This window comes from Colius striatus, chromosome 20 (genome assembly GCF_028858725.1).
Source record: "Colius striatus isolate bColStr4 chromosome 20, bColStr4.1.hap1, whole genome shotgun sequence".
Classification (NCBI taxonomy): Eukaryota; Metazoa; Chordata; class Aves; order Coliiformes; family Coliidae; genus Colius; species Colius striatus.
Window position 1 is genome coordinate 4460243 of NC_084778.1, and position 17983 is coordinate 4478225.

At 40.4% G+C, this 17983-nt stretch overlaps 1 protein-coding gene across 1 annotated transcript; it reads left to right on the top strand.

Moving 5' to 3' along the window:
• Positions 1–5: 5 nt before the first annotated feature.
• TRPV1 (transient receptor potential cation channel subfamily V member 1) lies at positions 6–14321 on the top strand. The gene is made up of 18 exons (XM_010202359.2): positions 6–793; positions 2881–3080; positions 4083–4113; positions 5446–5761; positions 6289–6455; positions 6759–6911; positions 7296–7436; positions 7887–8185; positions 8789–8965; positions 9196–9360; positions 9643–9738; positions 10231–10301; positions 10720–10885; positions 11618–11684; positions 12098–12414; positions 12989–13116; positions 13367–13482; positions 14025–14321. The coding sequence occupies exons 4-18, from the start codon at positions 5460–5462 to the stop codon at positions 14189–14191; spliced, it is 2532 nt and encodes an 843-aa protein (XP_010200661.2). The 5' UTR covers positions 6–793; positions 2881–3080; positions 4083–4113; positions 5446–5459; the 3' UTR covers positions 14192–14321.
• The last annotated feature ends 3662 nt before the right edge of the window (positions 14322–17983 follow it).

Genomic DNA, 17983 nt, shown 5'->3' on the forward strand with positions numbered 1-17983 from the left:
ACATCTCATTGCTCTGTCATTCTCATTTGTGAAATGAGAAGTAATTATCACATTAAATTTGACTGAGTGACTAGGAGAGATCCATTAACTTTCTGCATAAAATGATACTTCATGTGACGCTCATTTTCCTGGTAGGAAATATGTTTAGAAGGACTAGCTGTCTGTAACTTAGTCTGATGCTTTCATTAGAGATGTCTTGTCTCACAATATACATACATATAGGCTTTGTCTGGGGAGCTGGGTGGCTCCTGCACAGAGGAATGCCAGTTCTTACACGCTGCATGTTGTCACTGTAAAAGAGAGAATCTTGGCTTGAATGTTGACAAAACAATCAAAATAAAATACAGACGATTGCTTCTGTGTCTACCTAGGCTGGGTCAAAGGCATGGCTAGGCCAGGGCCATGACTGGAGATGCCTGGAATGCAGGGCTTAAATATGAGTGGAAGATAGATTTTTAGGGTAAGAGGTAACTATTTTCCTTATTTAACATACATAATTATTTCATGTTTGGTTTTTAGGTGGCGGAGTGGATCAGGGCCTGTGAAATGGTCAGAATTTGTGATAAACTGGAGGAGCTGGCAAACTCAGAGTTAGAAAAGCCCAATTCTCATCTCTTTCAGCATTGATTTCCCCTTTAGGCCCAAGCACAATTAACATTTGGAGAGATGGTCCTGAAATAATTTGTTCTTGTAATAAAGTGCATAGCTGTTTTAGTGTGTTTGATTGAAAGATGACTCCGACTCTGCCCTTTATATATTGGATCAAATGGAGCTTTAATACAGCAGCTGCCAGGTTAGACTCTAATTTCTTTTTAATGTTAAGTATTGCTCATGTGAATTCCCCTAGAATTTCCAGGTTTTTATCCCTTGTCTTTTGCTCTTAGAATTGATTTCTCCCACTACTCTTCATTTTAACATGAAAACTTTTATACTTTACCTGTCTAAACCAAGATAGATGTACACCTTTTTTGTTCAAATGGCAATCAAGCAAGATAGGTTCCTGTTATGTAGATACAATCTTATTAATTAGAAGCCTACATTTTGACTGAACTGTGGAAGCATATTCCTATCTTGCACATTAGCAACATCAGGACTGACTCAGTTTTGTAGTGAGAAAGCTCTTCTGAGGATCTTAATTACAGAGATGGATTAGTCTCCCTCCAGCCTTCCTCCATGCATCTATTCCATGAAGTGTTTAGGGAACTGTTGGCATACACAGGAATTACAGGGAAAGTATAGAGTAGATTAAAGGTTTTGCAAAAAAATCTGAATTTGTTTTATGTCATTTTCCCTTTTATGTTGCTTTAACATATTTTTGTGTCAGCAGATCTACTTTTGTTTTTATTGGGTAACTGGAAAGAGCTGATAATTCTATTCCAGCCTACTGATAATGATGAAATCAAGTGGTATTTGTTTCCAGAAGCAGGTAAAATTGTGGCTTGCTCTTACGTTCTATTAGTGAAGGCCAGACTGTCTCTGACCTGTAGGTTAACTTTGGATACATCTTTAAGGTCTCGGGCACATCTGTTGGTGTTTTTCCATTTGTAGCAATGGAGAAGGCTCTCTGGGTAAAATCACTCAAGCACAGGAGCTGCACAAGGCCTGTGCAGGGTGTTGGATGCAGGCCCAAGACAAAGGAATAAATTCCTTCTTGTTTATTACTGGCACTCACATCTTCTTATGAGCTTACACCTTAAAACCATGTCTCTGCTGATATGGAATATGATATGTCTAACAACTGTTGCAAAAAGCAACGGAGTGCTGCTGGTAAGAAGGAAATAGAAGGAACTTTTAGCAAAAAGGACCAGCAAGAAGCTTGAGGCTAAGGGAGACCCTCCATATAGTTTTCTTACTGAGTCTCTGCTTTTGGAATGGTGAATGAGTTAATTGTAATGTTGAATGAGATGCTCTGCTCAGCAAAGCTCCAGTAGCATCAACTGAGGACCTGCCTTAATGGTAATCTATACTTATGCATTAATAAAAAGGCGTTTTATTTCTTTTGAGTGCAATGCTGTAGGGTGTTCTAAGTAGTATAATTAGCTTGCTATTAAATAGGCAAATATATTATTATTTCATAAAAGGATAGATGGCAAGGCTATAAAGATAGTTACCTTTTGCAAAACATAAACCAGATAATTTCATTGAATAATTCAGGGGGGGGTGGGACTAGATGATTTCTAAAGGTCCCTTCCAACCTCTACCGTTCCATGATTCTATGATAATCTCTTGAAACCCCACGAGGCAGAGGTTTGGAGATTGCTTCCAGCCTAACAGCAACAGCCTGTCAGTTCAGTCTCTGGAAAAGCCCTTTCTGTAGACTACTTTTTGGCAGAAAGTTCTTATGTAAATTATGACATGGTTCTTCATTTTTAAAGGGTGTTAGATCTATCTTGAATTAGACAAGATTTTTTTTCCCCAAACATTAATATTTAAAAGCTGACTGTTACATATATATTATTGAGATGAAACATAGTAGTAACATGGAACAATAGAATGGCCTTAGGACTTTGCCTCAGCTCTGTTCAGAATCAGCTTATGTTTAAAATGCTAGGTGGGGCTTTACAAGAAAGATGTCCAGAAAGATGACTGATCTCAGAGAAGTTCTGTGGCATATTTTACAAAATTTTGTAAATGGAAGTGAAACTGTGACCCACAGAAATTGTTGTGTGGTGGTTTGGGGTTTTTGTAAGCTTGAGTGTATTCACAAAGAGGAAATCTGGAGAAGTGTATCCATTACTAAATGCAATTAAAGGGGAGGGAAAAACAATAGCAACTTACTGCAATTCTTGTAAAGAGCTTTGCTAAACTCCTGGGAATAGGAGACAATGATGGTCTGGTTTCAGAATTGTTCTTAATTATCTTATTACTCTGTTCTTCAAGCAAACTACCTTTGATTCTAAAAATCATCAAACCCATACATAGAACACTTTTGCAGACAAATGAAGTGAAGAAGCAAACTCTGAGGGCTTCTCGGTCCAGGCACCTTGGAGGAGGAATATCCGTCACCAGAGTCCTGTAGATCAGAGAGTGTTTACTGAGACTGGACTGTTTTGCAGAAGACAGGATTTTTTGCAGTATTTGTAAGTTCTGCATGTGTATTTGAATAGCACTGTTGTTAGTTATTTGTAAATGTATTTTAAGTTGTGATGTGGTTAGACATTCTGTCAGAAATATTTCCGTATCTCATTTATTGTGTCAAACTTCAACGTGCACAGGATTCAAAGAGTTCAAGTAGGTTATGCATTTTTAGGGTAATTTGGGGTTTTTTTAAAGACTCTTTCCACAGAATTTTACAGTGTTATTTGCTTTAATCATGAGGAAACATGTCCTTGTCTTCATTATCGAAGATACTACCAAAGGGGTTTAAAAACAAAAGCACATGCAGTGAATAAACAAGTCTGAGCAAATTGCTGGGGAGGCAGAATTGAGTCTATTCTGTGGATTTTAACATTGCACCTGTTCTGTGGAAAAGAAATTATTCAATTTTCTCTGATATGTTTGGCTCAATCTACCTTAATTTAAATAAGACAAAACCTTAAAATGATACATGGCTAGATAAGAGGAGATTGGGGGGGATGTCATTAATAGTTACAAATATCTAAATGGTGGGTGTCAGGAGGTTGGGGCAGCATTTTTTCTGTTGCATCCAGTGACAGGACAAGGGGTAATGGAAAGAAGCTGGAACACAGAAAATTCCATTTAAACATAAGGAAAAGCTATTTGACTGCTGAGGTGAGGGAGACCTGGCCCAGGCTGCCCAGGGAGGGTGTGGAGGCTCCTTCCCTGGAGGTCTTCAAAACCTGCCTGGACACGTTCCTATGTGACCTGATCTAGGTGAGACCTGCTTCTGCAGGGGGTTTGGACTAGGTGATCTCTAAAGGTCCTTTCCAACCCCCACCATTCTGTGTTTGTATGATTCCCAGTGTATTTTTTTTCCATTCTTAATAAAACTACAGTGTTGCCACTGGAATGTTTTTCCTTCTGTATGTTTAGTATTATATTTCAAATTGAAGTATTTTTCTGTATTTAATTTCTTATTTCTACAACAATGCAGTTAATAAGATCTTATGTTATTCTTTCAGAGGGCTTCTGAGGACACAAAGAACCTGAAAGGTGAGCTCATAGTGAGTTAAACTGCAGTCATTAGTATATTATCTCTACTGTCCTGGTTTACTTCCATACTCTATATGTACAAATTTGCAAATGGATGTTTTCTTTACATGTGTCTTGTACAAAATAGTAGAAAATGTAAATGCCTGACAATTTCCTTTCCTGCTTGCACAGGAAAATCTAAGTGACCCTTAATGTAAATATGAAGTAGTCCATAGCACTGGAAATCTGTAATGTACAGTGTAAGTTTGCAGACAACCCCTCAGAATATTTTTGTGGAGACAAACAGCCTTGAAGCATGTGTATGATGATGGTTTCACACTGAATGTACAGAGAAGATTACTGACCACTCTAATTTGGTTTGTAACTGAAGATTTTTTAAAGAGTTTTCTAACATTCCTGTGCTGAAAGCCTTAAAATTTCCAAGGAATCCAAGACTTCAGAGTGTATTTGTAAGTCTGATGAGCTCTTTCTAAAAGCCAGTTGTGCAGCAGTTCAAATATGATGAATTCTTGTCTCCACTGTTGGAGTTCCAGAGTATTCTGCATTCAGTGGCCTGAAGACCAACATTTGTCTGATTAAAACAGTTTGATATGAAAGGAGAAGAACCTCAAACCACTGCTCTAGTTTCGGTATAGCGTTTGTTAACTTGTGTCAAATTCATTGTGGTTGTAGATATGACAGGATCACACATGTGGTCTCACAGTCATCTCTTATCTGTGGTAACCTTTCCCTTTCTGTTTCCGTGTCTCATGTTTGAGGTGACACTCATCTCCCAATAATCACACAGCCCCAGTTTTCATCTAGCACTGCTCTAACTCTGGTAAAGCCATTAAGTGATAATTTTCCTGTATGTAGGAAGCCCTCTGTGCTCAACATCACTGAGATATGGTTATGGCACAAGGAGACTCTTTTCACGTGGTTGATATAATCTTGAGGCTATATTGTGGCATAAACTGGTTAGAAGAAAAGCCCAGATTGTTCAGGTTTGAGATTGTTCAGGCTTTAACAATGATTGGAGGAGCATGAGCCTCTAGTTCTAAGCAGAAGTAATCAGTTCTGCAGTAAGGTGGCTGGCAAGCTCTAGGACACTGTGGCTTGTTTGGCTTGTTTCCTGCTTTCTTAAATGGGTAAGGGCAGTGAGGACAGTAACAAACAGCATAGAGGTAATGACCTACTAAACTCTTCCAGCTCTGGGCATGGTGAATATGTGTCCATCTGTTTCATGTCTGGGATGAGAGCAACCTATTCATTCCCTATTGTTTCTGGAGAGGAGTCCTAGGCAAAAAGGCCCTCTAAAGTGCTGACTTGAGGTGTTTGTATCATTCCTCACAGATTGCCTGCTCATCATGTCTTCCATTCTTGGGAAGATGAAGAAATTTGGCAGTTACGACATGGAGGAATCTGAAATGACAGATGAACACACGGATGGGGAGGATTCCACACTGGAAATGCCTGACAGCCTCCAGGGTACACTCAGCACCAAGGTGCAGCCACCCAAAAGCAACATCTTTGCAAGACGTGGGCGGTTTGTGATGGGGGATAGTGACAAGGATATGGCTCCCATGGACTCCTTTTACCAGATGGATCACCTGATGGCACCTTCTGTCATCAAATTTCATGCCAATTTGGAGAGGGGGAAACTTCACAAGTAAGTTTGCGCGTAAGATTTTGTTGTAAAGAACAGTTTGACAGCTGCAGACTGTGTTTCTTAGAGCAGCATTTATCCTCTCCACATAAGCATGCCTGTTTTTTCAGTTGCATTATTTTCTATGCCAAAATAAGGAGTATTGCATCTGGAAGTGACAATAGCTGTTGTCACTTGGCATCTCTGAAAACTCAGTCTGTGGATATTTTGCCCAAAATTAGCCTTGGGCTTTAATTTGAGACTGTGCAGGGAATGGCCATTACTCATAGTGAGTACCTGGGATTGCCTGGCTCCCAGGCAATACTTCAGTGCCTGTCTTCAATCTTGTTTATAACATTTCAGCAACTGAGATGTCCTTTTAGCAGGGCACTTGCTTGCAGACTTTTTTGATCTTGTAAACTTTGCAGATCCATGTAATGCTAATCTGTAGTGCTGGCTACTTCACACAAGCAGTTGAAAAATAGTACTGTTAATTTATAAAGGATCAGCTAAATATCTGACTCAAAGTAACTGAAATTTACCCTTGTTAGGCTCCTATCAACAGATTCCATCACAGGCTGCTCAGAAAAAGCTTTCAAATTTTATGACCGCAGAAGGATCTTTGATGCTGTAGCTCAAGGCAACACGAGGGACCTGGATGATCTGCTACTCTACCTTAATAGAACCTTCAAGCATCTCACAGATGATGAGTTCAAAGGTACCCTTTAGTGTCACATACCTGAAGTTACCCTCTTCTTCTTCCAGTAGTGCCCCTGAGATGAAAACAACAAAGCATAATTGTATTGTCTGCAGAAGGCCAGGTGATAGGCAGTACTTCCCTGTTGATTGGGCAGCTCAGTGATTATAAGGTTACAGGAGAATTCAGAAAAGTTGACATTCTGTGAAACCCTGAAGGAGTTTTCTTGTCTTTTGAAAAGAGCCTCATTAATTCCTGCATGCCTGGGAGTAGATGGTAGGATTGTAACCACTTCTCTATAGCTGCAATGTTTTTGTGTTATAGAGCCAGAAACTGGGAAAACCTGCTTACTGAAAGCCATGCTGAATCTACATGATGGGAAAAATGATACCATTCCCTTGCTGCTGGATATTGCAAGGAAAACTGGAACTCTGAAAGAGTTTGTTAATGCAGAGTATACTGACAACTACTACAAGGGTGAGAGAAACAGCTGGTGTATTCGTTTGAAGAGAGGGTTGGACTGGGCTCTCAGTCTTGTGCATGAGGCCTCATGGCTGAGGATGCAACATCCCAAAGTTCCAGTGTGTGACTAACAATGAGTGCATTTGTGCTAGGCCAGTGTTTTGTCAGGTGCAATATGCTCCATTTTTTATGTACAGTGATTAAATAGAAAGTTCAGGGGACTTGCATTTGCCATCTGGGCCATCTGTTTTTTTTCAATTCTAGAACTTTTAGTCTACAAAGCTCTCACTTACATCTTCTTACATGGAGCTGAATGAATTGTGGTGCCTGAAAGTTCTCAGTCTGCATTAAATGTTGAATTTAATTTAAAAGATTTCTGTCTGATGAGTGTCTCTGTAGGTCAGACTGCACTTCACATTGCCATTGAGAGGAGGAACATGTACCTGGTGAAGCTCTTGGTCCAGAATGGAGCAGATGTTCACGCAAGAGCCTGTGGGGAGTTCTTCAGGAAAATCAAAGGGAAACCTGGCTTCTATTTTGGTAGGAGTGAGCACAGTGTGGCCTTTATTGATTGAGTTATCCTAGCATTGTCTCAAGCTGTTAAATAATCCTGTTTATGTGAGACTGGAGGCTCAGAAGTACCAGATGGGCCGTTCCACCACTTAGTCCAAATATTTGCTCCCAAAGGCTGAGACTACAAAGAAACACAGTTGATAGTTGATGGTGTTCAGTGTGAGCTTGGTATCTGCATCCCTTTGTTTTCTGGGCACTGTATCCTTTGAAAGGTTTTAACCCTCTGTTAGCTCTGTGCTTTCAGTGCTTTTTAAGCAGATACATTTCTGTGATGCAGTTAAACCAGAGAAAATGTGATTCTAACATCTGTCACAAGAATTGGTGCGGTATCAGAGAAATACACCTCTTCTTCTCCTGGTGAAAGATGTGAATTACATGATCTTCTTTCTGTTCCTCATTGCCATTGCTTGCCCATAGGGGAGCTGCCTTTGTCCCTGGCTGCCTGCACCAACCAGCTCTGCATTGTGAAATTCCTCCTGGAGAACCCCTACCAGGCAGCCGACATCGCTGCGGAGGACTCCATGGGCAATATGGTCCTGCACACACTGGTGGAGATTGCAGATAATACTAAGGATAATACCAAGTTTGTTACCAAGATGTACAATAACATATTGATCCTTGGTGCCAAAACTAATCCAATGCTGAAGCTGGAAGAACTCACCAACAAGAAGGGGCTGACTCCATTAACTCTGGCAGCCAAAACGGGGAAGATAGGGGTAGGTGAGCAAATGTGTTTAACAGTCCCATTACTGTATCAAGGTATACAGAGTACATGCAAAACAGCTATGCAGGAAGAATTTCATACTGCTTATTGCTAGAGCCTTTTTGTTAAGATCAACTGATGCTGCAGCTTGACATACAAAACTGTCCTTAAAGAGTGTGTATGCCTGGGCCCAGCTGGTCCTATTCATCATCACTGGAATGCAAGGCAGCTCAAGTGGAAACAGAAAGTCTCTGCTATAATCTGAACCACTGAAGGCCTTATACTTTTGACTGGCTGATATAACTCATCTTCTGTCAGTCACCACTCAAAATGACTGCATGCTCAGAGATGTGTGACATACATCTCTGCCTTTCTCTTGCAGTTTTTAAACAGATAATGGCAAGTTGTGAGTGATATTTGTATTTCTCATCTCCCAGCACCCAGTGAGAAAATTAATTGTATTTACTTCAGACTTTGGTCTCTGCAGCACTTCATTGGTTTTGACTTCAGCACAGTTAAACTAGGGAGAAATCAACCATCCTGTCTTGTGAAGATACTGAAGAACTAGAAGTCCATTAGCACTGAAATGTTGGTTGTATTGTTCTTTTTCAATTAGATTTTTGCTTACATCCTGAGACGAGAGATCAAAGATCCTGAGTGCAGACACTTGTCTCGGAAGTTCACTGAATGGGCTTATGGACCTGTCCACTCGTCTCTTTATGACTTGTCCTGTATAGACACATGTGAGAAAAATTCAGTGCTTGAGATTATTGCCTACAGCAGTGAAACACCAGTGAGTATGCACCTGTTTGGTGTTTTAGTCACAGGCTGGGGGACTCTCAGGGAAGAGCTCCATGTTCCACACAGTGCATCTTATGCCTTGTTTCTGTAAACCAGTAATCTCCCCTCCTGAGTTTAAGGGTGCTAAAGGGAACATTTGCTGAAGATGAATATCATTTGCTGTTTTCAAAGCCCAGTACATACTGATCCCATTGAGATTCTCCTCTTTCTCCTTCCACTCAGAACCGTCATGAGATGCTTCTGGTGGAACCCCTTAACAGGCTACTGCAAGACAAGTGGGACCGATTTGTCAAACACTTATTTTACTTCAACTTCTTTGTCTATACCATTCATATCACCATCCTCACTGCAGCTGCTTACTACAGACCTGTAGAGAAGAAGGAAAAGGTATGTCACTCCTGGGAACACCAAAGAAACATCCAGTGCCTGATATCCCAGGTCTGCCTCCTGTTTGTGAGTGTGTGCTCCTAACAATAGAATTTTCCTCTTTCCTGAAGGCAGGAGGGAGGTTTTGACCCTGCTTGCTTTCCAGGTTTACTCCCTTCCTGCAGCACATTCAGAAACTTAACTTCTTCCCCCAGAAATGTAATTGTTTTAAGCTGGTGGAAAGGCCAGGTCTTCCCTAGCTCCAGTTCTGTTGAATATTATCTATCTTCCTGTCTTACACAGCCTCCCTTCACGTTTGGTCACAGCACTGGGGAGTATTTTCGAGTGACTGGAGAGATCCTGAGTGTCCTGGGAGGTCTCTATTTTTTTTTCAGAGGGGTAAGATAATTGAAATTTTTCCTTTTTATTGTTTAGGTATATGTAGGAGCTACAAAACTATTTCCTTGGCCTGGTTAGGATTTCTCAGGTTGCTAATGAATTAAAGGTATAGCTTTATCTACTGTATGAAAGAGATAATCCTTACAAGTCAATGAATAATTAGCTAGTATTGCAAATAGCCAGGCCTTCATATTAAAAATTAACTGTCTTAGCTTAAAGTCTCCTGCTGCTTCTTGGCAGACAATGGAGAGTGTCCAGTGGATCACAGGTCCTCACACCAGTGACTGAATAGGTTGTTGTCTTCAAAAGAGACATCAGATGCACGAGAAAGCATTACTAAAAGAGCCCTCCGTAAATCTTGTGCCAGTGTTGTTTTTAAGCTATTCTTAGGAGATATTTTGTAGGTACCAGCTCCCTGGTATAGGTATCAGTGCCTAATCCCTCCCTGGATGCATCATTCATTCCCTGACCTTCATTCTCTTTTTCTTTCAGATACAGTATTTCATGCAGAGGCGCCCGTCACTCAAGACGCTGATAGTTGACAGCTACAGTGAGGTTCTTTTGTAAGCTCAAATCTCTTTGCATTTCAATATGAAACAGATGAGTGTGTGAGATCTGTAGCTTTGGCTGAAGCCACTTGTAACATGTAGACGCTTTGCTATAATTTTCTGGGTCCTTACAAAATACTTGCCAGTGGACATCATAGCACTTGAAGAAGTGGGTTTGGATCAGTAACGTCCTTTGAAGGTACAGCAAATGAAGTGACTGTGTCATGCTGCAGAGATAGGAGTAGATTCCCAAACTGGACTGGAACTGTAGGATTTGAGAAGGGAAAGAATGAAGGGAAGAGAGGATGTATCTGCCGGGGCTTCTTGGGCTTTAGAGAATCCCTCATTTTGCTATATACCTCGTAGGGCTCCTCTGCTCCCTCCACCTGTGGCCAACTCAGCACTCTGCATTCAGACTATGCTTGTCTTTCAGCTTTGTTCACTCCTTGCTCCTCCTGAGCTCTGTGGTGCTGTACTTCTGTGGCCAGGAACTGTACGTGGCTTCCATGGTCTTCTCCTTGGCTCTGGGCTGGGCTAACATGCTGTACTACACCCGTGGCTTCCAGCAGATGGGTATTTACTCTGTCATGATTGCCAAGGTCAGTCCAGTGAGTGGGTGATGAGGACAGCAGACTTCTGAGATCAGGATAGTGCTGTCAACAGCCCCAGTTCCAGGGCACAAGTTGCCATATGTACCTTCATGATGCCATAGGGAAATCTCATATCACTCTAGTACAGTTGCCCATTATATTCTGAGTGAAGTGATATAATTTAAGCTGTGTAGAAAAACCACTTGCTCCTCATCCATCTCTATAGAATTTTATAGCAATCTTGATATTATTTCTTCCAAATAACTGCAGTTGGATGGGCATGGATGAAAGTAGATTGAGAACAGTGCAGATTGCTCTGGTGTGAAATGGCACAGCTTTCTACCAGCTGAGAATTCCTTTAGGTATAGTTTAAATGCTACCAAACAGAGCAATTATCTAAGAGGCAGTAGCTGGCTAATAAATCTCTGTGTATGATGTAGACAGCTAGCCCAAGAGGGAGAAGAAAGATGCAACTGTTTTAATGTGGTTTATAGTCACAAAGATGAAACTGTTTGGCTTGCATATGTCCTGCATATGTGTGTAAACTGTTGAATGATAAACAGAGAAAAATGTTTTCTGTATTAAAGTTGAATATCTCAGCAGGATAAACCACAGTTCAATGCATGAACAGCTACTTCACAGCAAATGCCTTCTTGAGCTGAAGCAGTATTTCCTACTAGTTTTGTTGCAGTTTATATTCCAGTTTTATCAATATGAAAATAGTCTTTTTCCATGTTACAGATGATCCTTAGAGATTTGTGTCGCTTCATGTTTGTCTATCTAGTGTTCCTCTTGGGATTTTCTACAGGTAATATCATGCTTGGACTTACTTTTTGTTATCTTCAAGAATCTCAGAAAAATACATTTTTCAAGTGGCTTAGACTTCTTGTTTCCAACTAAAAACTAACAAATTCGCTTCATTACTGAAAAAAAATCTCTTCAGCATAACAATTATGTATCATAATTTCATACAACTTTTCATCCCTGTACTCCTTTGCACAGATGAATGGAGGAGCAGTCATCCTATTCTATGTAGATAAAACTGAGACAAACACCTGAGAGGGTGTCGGTTATGGGGAATATTCTATAGAGCAATGTCACTGGGGACAATGTACCATGAAGATAAAATGTCTTTTACCTTTATGCTAATTTTCTTTGCTTTCAGTGAAATTACAATCTCAAATTATATTTTCATCCTGTGTGAATCCTCTTTTGCAACAGCTGTGGTGACTTTGATTGAAGATGACAATGAGGGACAAGACACAAACATCTCTGAACATGCCCGATGCTGCCACATGAAACGAGGCCGCACGTCTTACAATAGTCTCTATTACACCTGCTTGGAGCTTTTCAAGTTCACTATTGGGATGGGGGACCTGGAGTTTACAGAGAACTACAGGTTCAAGTCTGTGTTTGTGATCCTTTTGGTTCTCTATGTCATCCTTACCTACATCCTTTTGCTCAACATGCTTATTGCACTCATGGGGGAAACTGTGAGCAAGATTGCACAGGAAAGCAAGAGCATCTGGAAACTCCAGGTATGTTGGTTCTGTGAGGCTGCTCTCCAAGAAAGAATATGTGGGGAATGATAAGACATTTCAGAGAGAATCTTCAGGAACTGACATGTTTCTACATAACAGCTCACTGCTTCTTTCTGATTCCCCTGAACACTTCCAAAAGAAAGTATAGTAATTCCTTTTCCATGCATATTTGGTGTTTTGCCTGAGCAGATGTTCCCAGTGTTCCACAGATGTTCAGAATTTAAGGAAAGAAGTACTTTTGTAATTAGACAGAATTATTTGGGCCTTTGATGATGTAAAAGCTTGATCAAACTGTGAAGTCAGGGATTATGCAAGGGGAAAAGGGGATTTTGTTTGAGGTAAGAAGGGGAAATTATAGTTCTAATCACAGGGCAGTAATGCAGCATTTTGAATGACATGTCGTTAGAGGGTGATGTTTCAGAGATGGTTGTATGATGCCTGCTCTAAGATGGTGACAATGACAAAAGGTCAAGGGTTTTAAAATAAAGGCTAAAGTAACTGAAAGTAATTCAGGATTTGTATGACTGTGGAACAGCAGCTTCTCAGTGGTCTGCTTTCTCTTACCTGGCAGAGAGCCATCACAACCCTGGATATTGAAAACAGCTACTTGAACTGTGTGAGGCGCTCCTTCCGGTCTGGGAAGCAAGTCTTGGTGGGGGTAACACCTGATGGGCAAGATGATTACAGATGGTGCTTTAGGTAACCTGTTTGTATCAGTCAAATGAACAATCTTTTATAAACAACATTAAGGTGTCTGGTAATGGGAAGCAGAACTTTCTCCCTGGAGCACTGTGAAAAGGAGTACACTAGCACTGTCTACAGTAGTCAATTTAATCTGTTTTCTGGGTCAAATCTGAGGCCTCAGAGGAAGCAGTTTGTGATGTAAACTCATCCTGGAGTCGTCTGGTGATCCTTAGAATAGATATGGGTTTTGTTGTTCTCTCCCCAGGGTTGATGAAGTGAACTGGTCCACGTGGAATACCAATCTGGGCATAATCAACGAAGACCCTGGGTACTCTGGGGACCTCAAACGAAATCCCAGTTACTCTATTAAGCCTGGCAGAGGTGAGGGTTTTGGGAACATAAATCCTAGTATGGGCTACAGACTGGTGATGGAAGCAGCACTGATTAATTGTTAGGGAGCAGTCAGTTTTATGCATTTCATGGTAATAGCAGTAACGGCATTTTCAGTCAGCAAAAAATGTAAAAGGTTAAGTGGACTTATGAGTCACATAGCACTTTTATTCTCTGGAATATAAGCCCCATAGGTTCATCATTCTGATTGCAGATTTTACAATTCAGAGAGTATGTCTAAATCCTGAAGAGAGGGATGATGCAGCCAAATAGCCAAGAAGCTACTTTGGAGGCCCCAGACCCAGTTGTTTGGCAGCTTAGCATCAAGCAGAGAAGTGTTTTGATGAGTGATCAGCCCCTGCTGTACTTGCCAGTTGAAATATAGAAAACTTATGGAACAGTATGGGGAAGAAAACCACAAAACCCTTTCTTCCTGCTTCTTTCTTCTTTCATCAGCTTCCTATTTAAACCACTTGTGTATTTTCTTCTGGTGCTGTAGAGGGGAAAAAATTAACTATTCCTTTCCTTTTTAGTTTCAGGGAAAAACTGGAAAACATTGGTTCCACTCTTAAGAGATGGGAGCAGGAGAGAAGAGACTCAAAAACTACCAGAAGAAGTCAAATTAAAACCTATTTTGGAACCTTATTATGAGCCAGAAGATTCTGAAATGTTGAAGGAGTCACTTCCAAAGTCAGTCTAGACTTGTTTTATTTTTAAGGTTAATTCTAGTTGCCTCTGTTGGTCCTCACAAGCAGGGAAGTTGGAACACTTCATTCATAAGAACAGGGCTTTTTGGGGAAAAGTCAGAGAACTTAGGAAATGACTGTGTGCAAGGATTCTTTAAGTATGTGAAATAAACTACTTTTTGTTTAAGCTCATGTCTTCATGGTTGTTTTTAAATAGAAATTGTCAAGAAACTGTCTGTACTATTTGGTTTATATTTACTTGGCTGGATATTTGCTAGATATTAGTATTTTTGTGAGCAGCTACAGGCCCTGATTTTGTGGCTTTGCAGCCTCAAAAACTAACGAACCAAACTGTTCTGTCACTGGAGAAGGACTCATGAAAGATAAGTAAAAATCACCAAGAGGCCAGAGATCTATTCCTGTGAGTAAAGCTTCTTGGAAAGCAGCTGAATAAATGGGGACACAGGGAAAGAATTCAAAATACTGAGTGGTCTAGAGGTGTTGTTATTCTTTGCTCATAACACAGGAACAAGTGTACTCTGTGAAGTTTTAAAGGTTGAATAGTCAAAATCAATGAAATACATGTTTTTCTTAGACTGTCTGAGTAAACTCCAGAATTCACACTTATTGTTACTGAGGCTAAAGGCTTAACAAGGTCACAAATTTGACATTTATTTAGATAACAGATGAACTTTGCACAAAGTAAGAGATATTGGTTATAGAGAATATATGTTTCAAAGGTCAGATGTATAATAATGGATAACAATAATAATCTGGAAATAAGAATGTTTTTATTCTTGACTTTGACAGCAACAACAGGAGGAAAGAAATCTAGTTGCTGCAAATCCATCTGGCTGAATTTACAAAGAGAATCAGGAAAAATAGCAGAGAGAAAACTGGCAGATGTTCCCAAACTACAGATAGGAGCACTGGAAAGAGAGGAAAGAATAGAAAGAATCTTGGCATCCTCTTAAAAAGTGGCTGGACAGAAAGGAACCAAGGATAAGAAAATTTATCTTATAGACAGCTGGCCCAATATTTCAGTGCTGGGCCTGTGCAGCTTTGGGCAAGAAGAGGTAAATTGTTTTACCTTCTTTCCTTGTTATGTATCACTAAAGGACTTAGACTTACCAGCCTTTAATGACCAAGTACAGCATGCATATACAAGTGTCCTTAAACCAACAAGCTCTTTAACCATGGGCTTCAGTCTGAGCATGTGCACCGTTTCTGTGGTTGCATTTGAAGTTGTGCTAAAGCTAAATAATTTCTGTGAAAATGGGCCAGAGTGTACAGCCTTTTTGGCAGAGAAAGCCCATCCTGCTTGGCCTGTGATCCATCCAAAGACTGTGGTCAGAGCACATTCATATGAGTCATTGAAAGGTGGGATGCTGGAGGGGTCAGTTGCAAATGATTGGAAAAACTGGAAATCAAAGACATAGAAAATTGAGCCAGCCTTTGAAAGATAATTTTCATCAATACATCCTATAATTGCTTTGCATTTAGTAAGATACTGAAACATTCCCTACTCCTGAATAGAAACAATATATTTACATACTGACTGCCCTTCACTACTCACACTGTTAGATGAAGGTTTGGGTTGTTTGACATCAGTTCTTTTACTGTGGTCAAGATATTCTCACAGTGCTCCTTTTTCATAGGGTACCACAGCAATATATTTCAATAAAATCTTCAAGCATCCAGCTGCTTTATTTGAAATAGCAGCACCATCTAGAGGACTAGTAATTCTTATTTCTTTTGATAACATCATTCTAGACAAAAGTAGTTTTGTTTTCATCGAGTTTGTAGGGTATAACCAGAGAAACTTGAAAGAATTGCTTGAAAAAAAGTTGGAATTTAAACCCAACAAGCTTTGTCTGTCATGGACAATGAAATAACAAAAGGTGTTTGAAGGAGCTGTTTTCAATATCATACCATTAGAAAGACGTACCTCTAAATGCTTGGTAACAGTCTCTATAGGTTTCACTCAAGACTTTGTTATGCCTCACACTGAACATAGCAACAGACAGTCCATGTGTAAAACAAGTGCAGGACAGGCTGAGACAGTGAAATAATTTACTGTTAAGACTATTAATATACATAGAAAGGAGCTGACCAGAAAAGCATAATCGATGCTCTTGTGTGCCCAGGTAAATTTATGCTGCAAAGGACACGGGGACCATGACATAGCTGGAAGGTGTTCATGAAATCTCTCCCCAGTGGGGGATCCATTTCCCCTAATTATCAGCCTACATGGAGACCTCAGCCATTGCTTAATTTCTACCTTTATTTACACCAAGTGTAAATTAAATTAATCCAGAAGGATTAATCAGATGCCCTGGGTAACCTGAGCAGAACAGAGACCCCTTGCCTTTCAGTCCCTTTCTATTCCACTAAGATTAAAAAGCTTGCAGGGAACTTAATAAAAACCCGAAATGCTGGAATTTAGAGTGAAAACATACATCACTCTAGAGCTGTGGTTAAAAAATGGAAAAGCCCTGTATTTGTGGGATAGGGTGGTGCTGGTGGGTTGTTTGGTTGCATTTTTTAAATTCCTTGGTCTTTGGTGGGGGGAAAAAAAAGCATCTCACTTTTCTAACTATTACTGACCTTTGGGAATTTCCAGCTCTACCATCACTCAGCTACTGCAATGGGCAGAAATTTGTTTTCTACAGATGGGGAGGTATAGCTTGGCAGTGACTGCAACCCAATGTTGCACTTGTTTATGCAGGCTCAGCAGGCCAGAGGTGTGTTTGCCACAGTTTACTTCATCTTGATCCCACCCAGGTGCGTAGAGTTGCCATTGGAAATGAAGGTGCATAGGTGCATCTCTGTTCAGGCAGACTGGGTGGGATGCCTACAAGGGACACATTCTGAAGGGACAGAGAGCACAAAGACTTGCTCTCACATGGGAGGGCTGCAGTCAACCCCCAGGGAAGGTAGGTGGCTTGTCAGGAAGTATTTACAACCAGGACCTTTCTGTTCCTACTACCTGACACCTCCACAAGCTGATGAAGAGCATGGCTTTGTCTTAAATTATCTTTACTTACTCTGCTTACCGTGGCAGACATATTTTGCATGGTCTTGTAGAATCCATGCCTAGGGAGCTTTTTAGTTTGAAGTTTACACAGTTATTTCACACTGACCATAGTTAGAAACAGCACACAGTTGCCATGATATTCCCTGAGGCTTGCAAGTGATTAAAAAAATCTGTCACAGTTACTAGTCACACTAATTTGTGTCCACACTGAGTGCTTAATATGAGATGATCAGGTTCAACAACTGTGTCCATCAGCTCCCCATAACCTCAGTATCTCAAAAGCAAAAGAAATGAAGGATGTTGATGTGCTCACCTCCAGTCTGTGGGTGATGACTGTAATTAGAAATGTCTGCAAATGTGTGTGGGATGAGAGATAACAAGAAGAGGTGACCTGGATGAGGTTAAGTTGGGCTACACTTTTCTGCGAGTTGAAAATGGGCTGATGAACATGTGGGAAAGAAAAACCCCTGACACAAGGGATCCTGTCAAGCCTTAAGTGATAAAGCCAGTGGGCTCAGCCTCTGATGCTTGATGTTTTTAGAACCCATATAAACCCATTCCTATAAAATAGGAATTTTATACAGTGTTTTCCAAAAAACTGTTGTAGTAAATCTTCCAAACTCAGAAAATTCCGTGTACATTGAAGCTGCCAGATGAGCTGATGTTCAGAGCAACCCACTGTCAGACTTGACACCAGCTTGCATGTTTTGGTGCAGTAAAGAGAATCCTCTTTCAGTAAAGAACACTTCTTACAAGGATAAAGTGAAAG

Bases quoted from the DNA above. Each gene is read 5' to 3' on its own strand.
- TRPV1 (XM_010202359.2), top strand. From the start codon at position 5,460: ATGTCTTCCATTCTTGGGAAGATGAAGAAATTTGGCAGTTACGACATG. The intron at 6,912-7,295 runs GTGAGAGAAACA...GTGTCTCTGTAG, and splicing joins TACTGACAACTACTACAAGG to GTCAGACTGCACTTCACATT. The intron at 8,186-8,788 runs GTAGGTGAGCAA...TTTTTCAATTAG, and splicing joins CCAAAACGGGGAAGATAGGG to ATTTTTGCTTACATCCTGAG.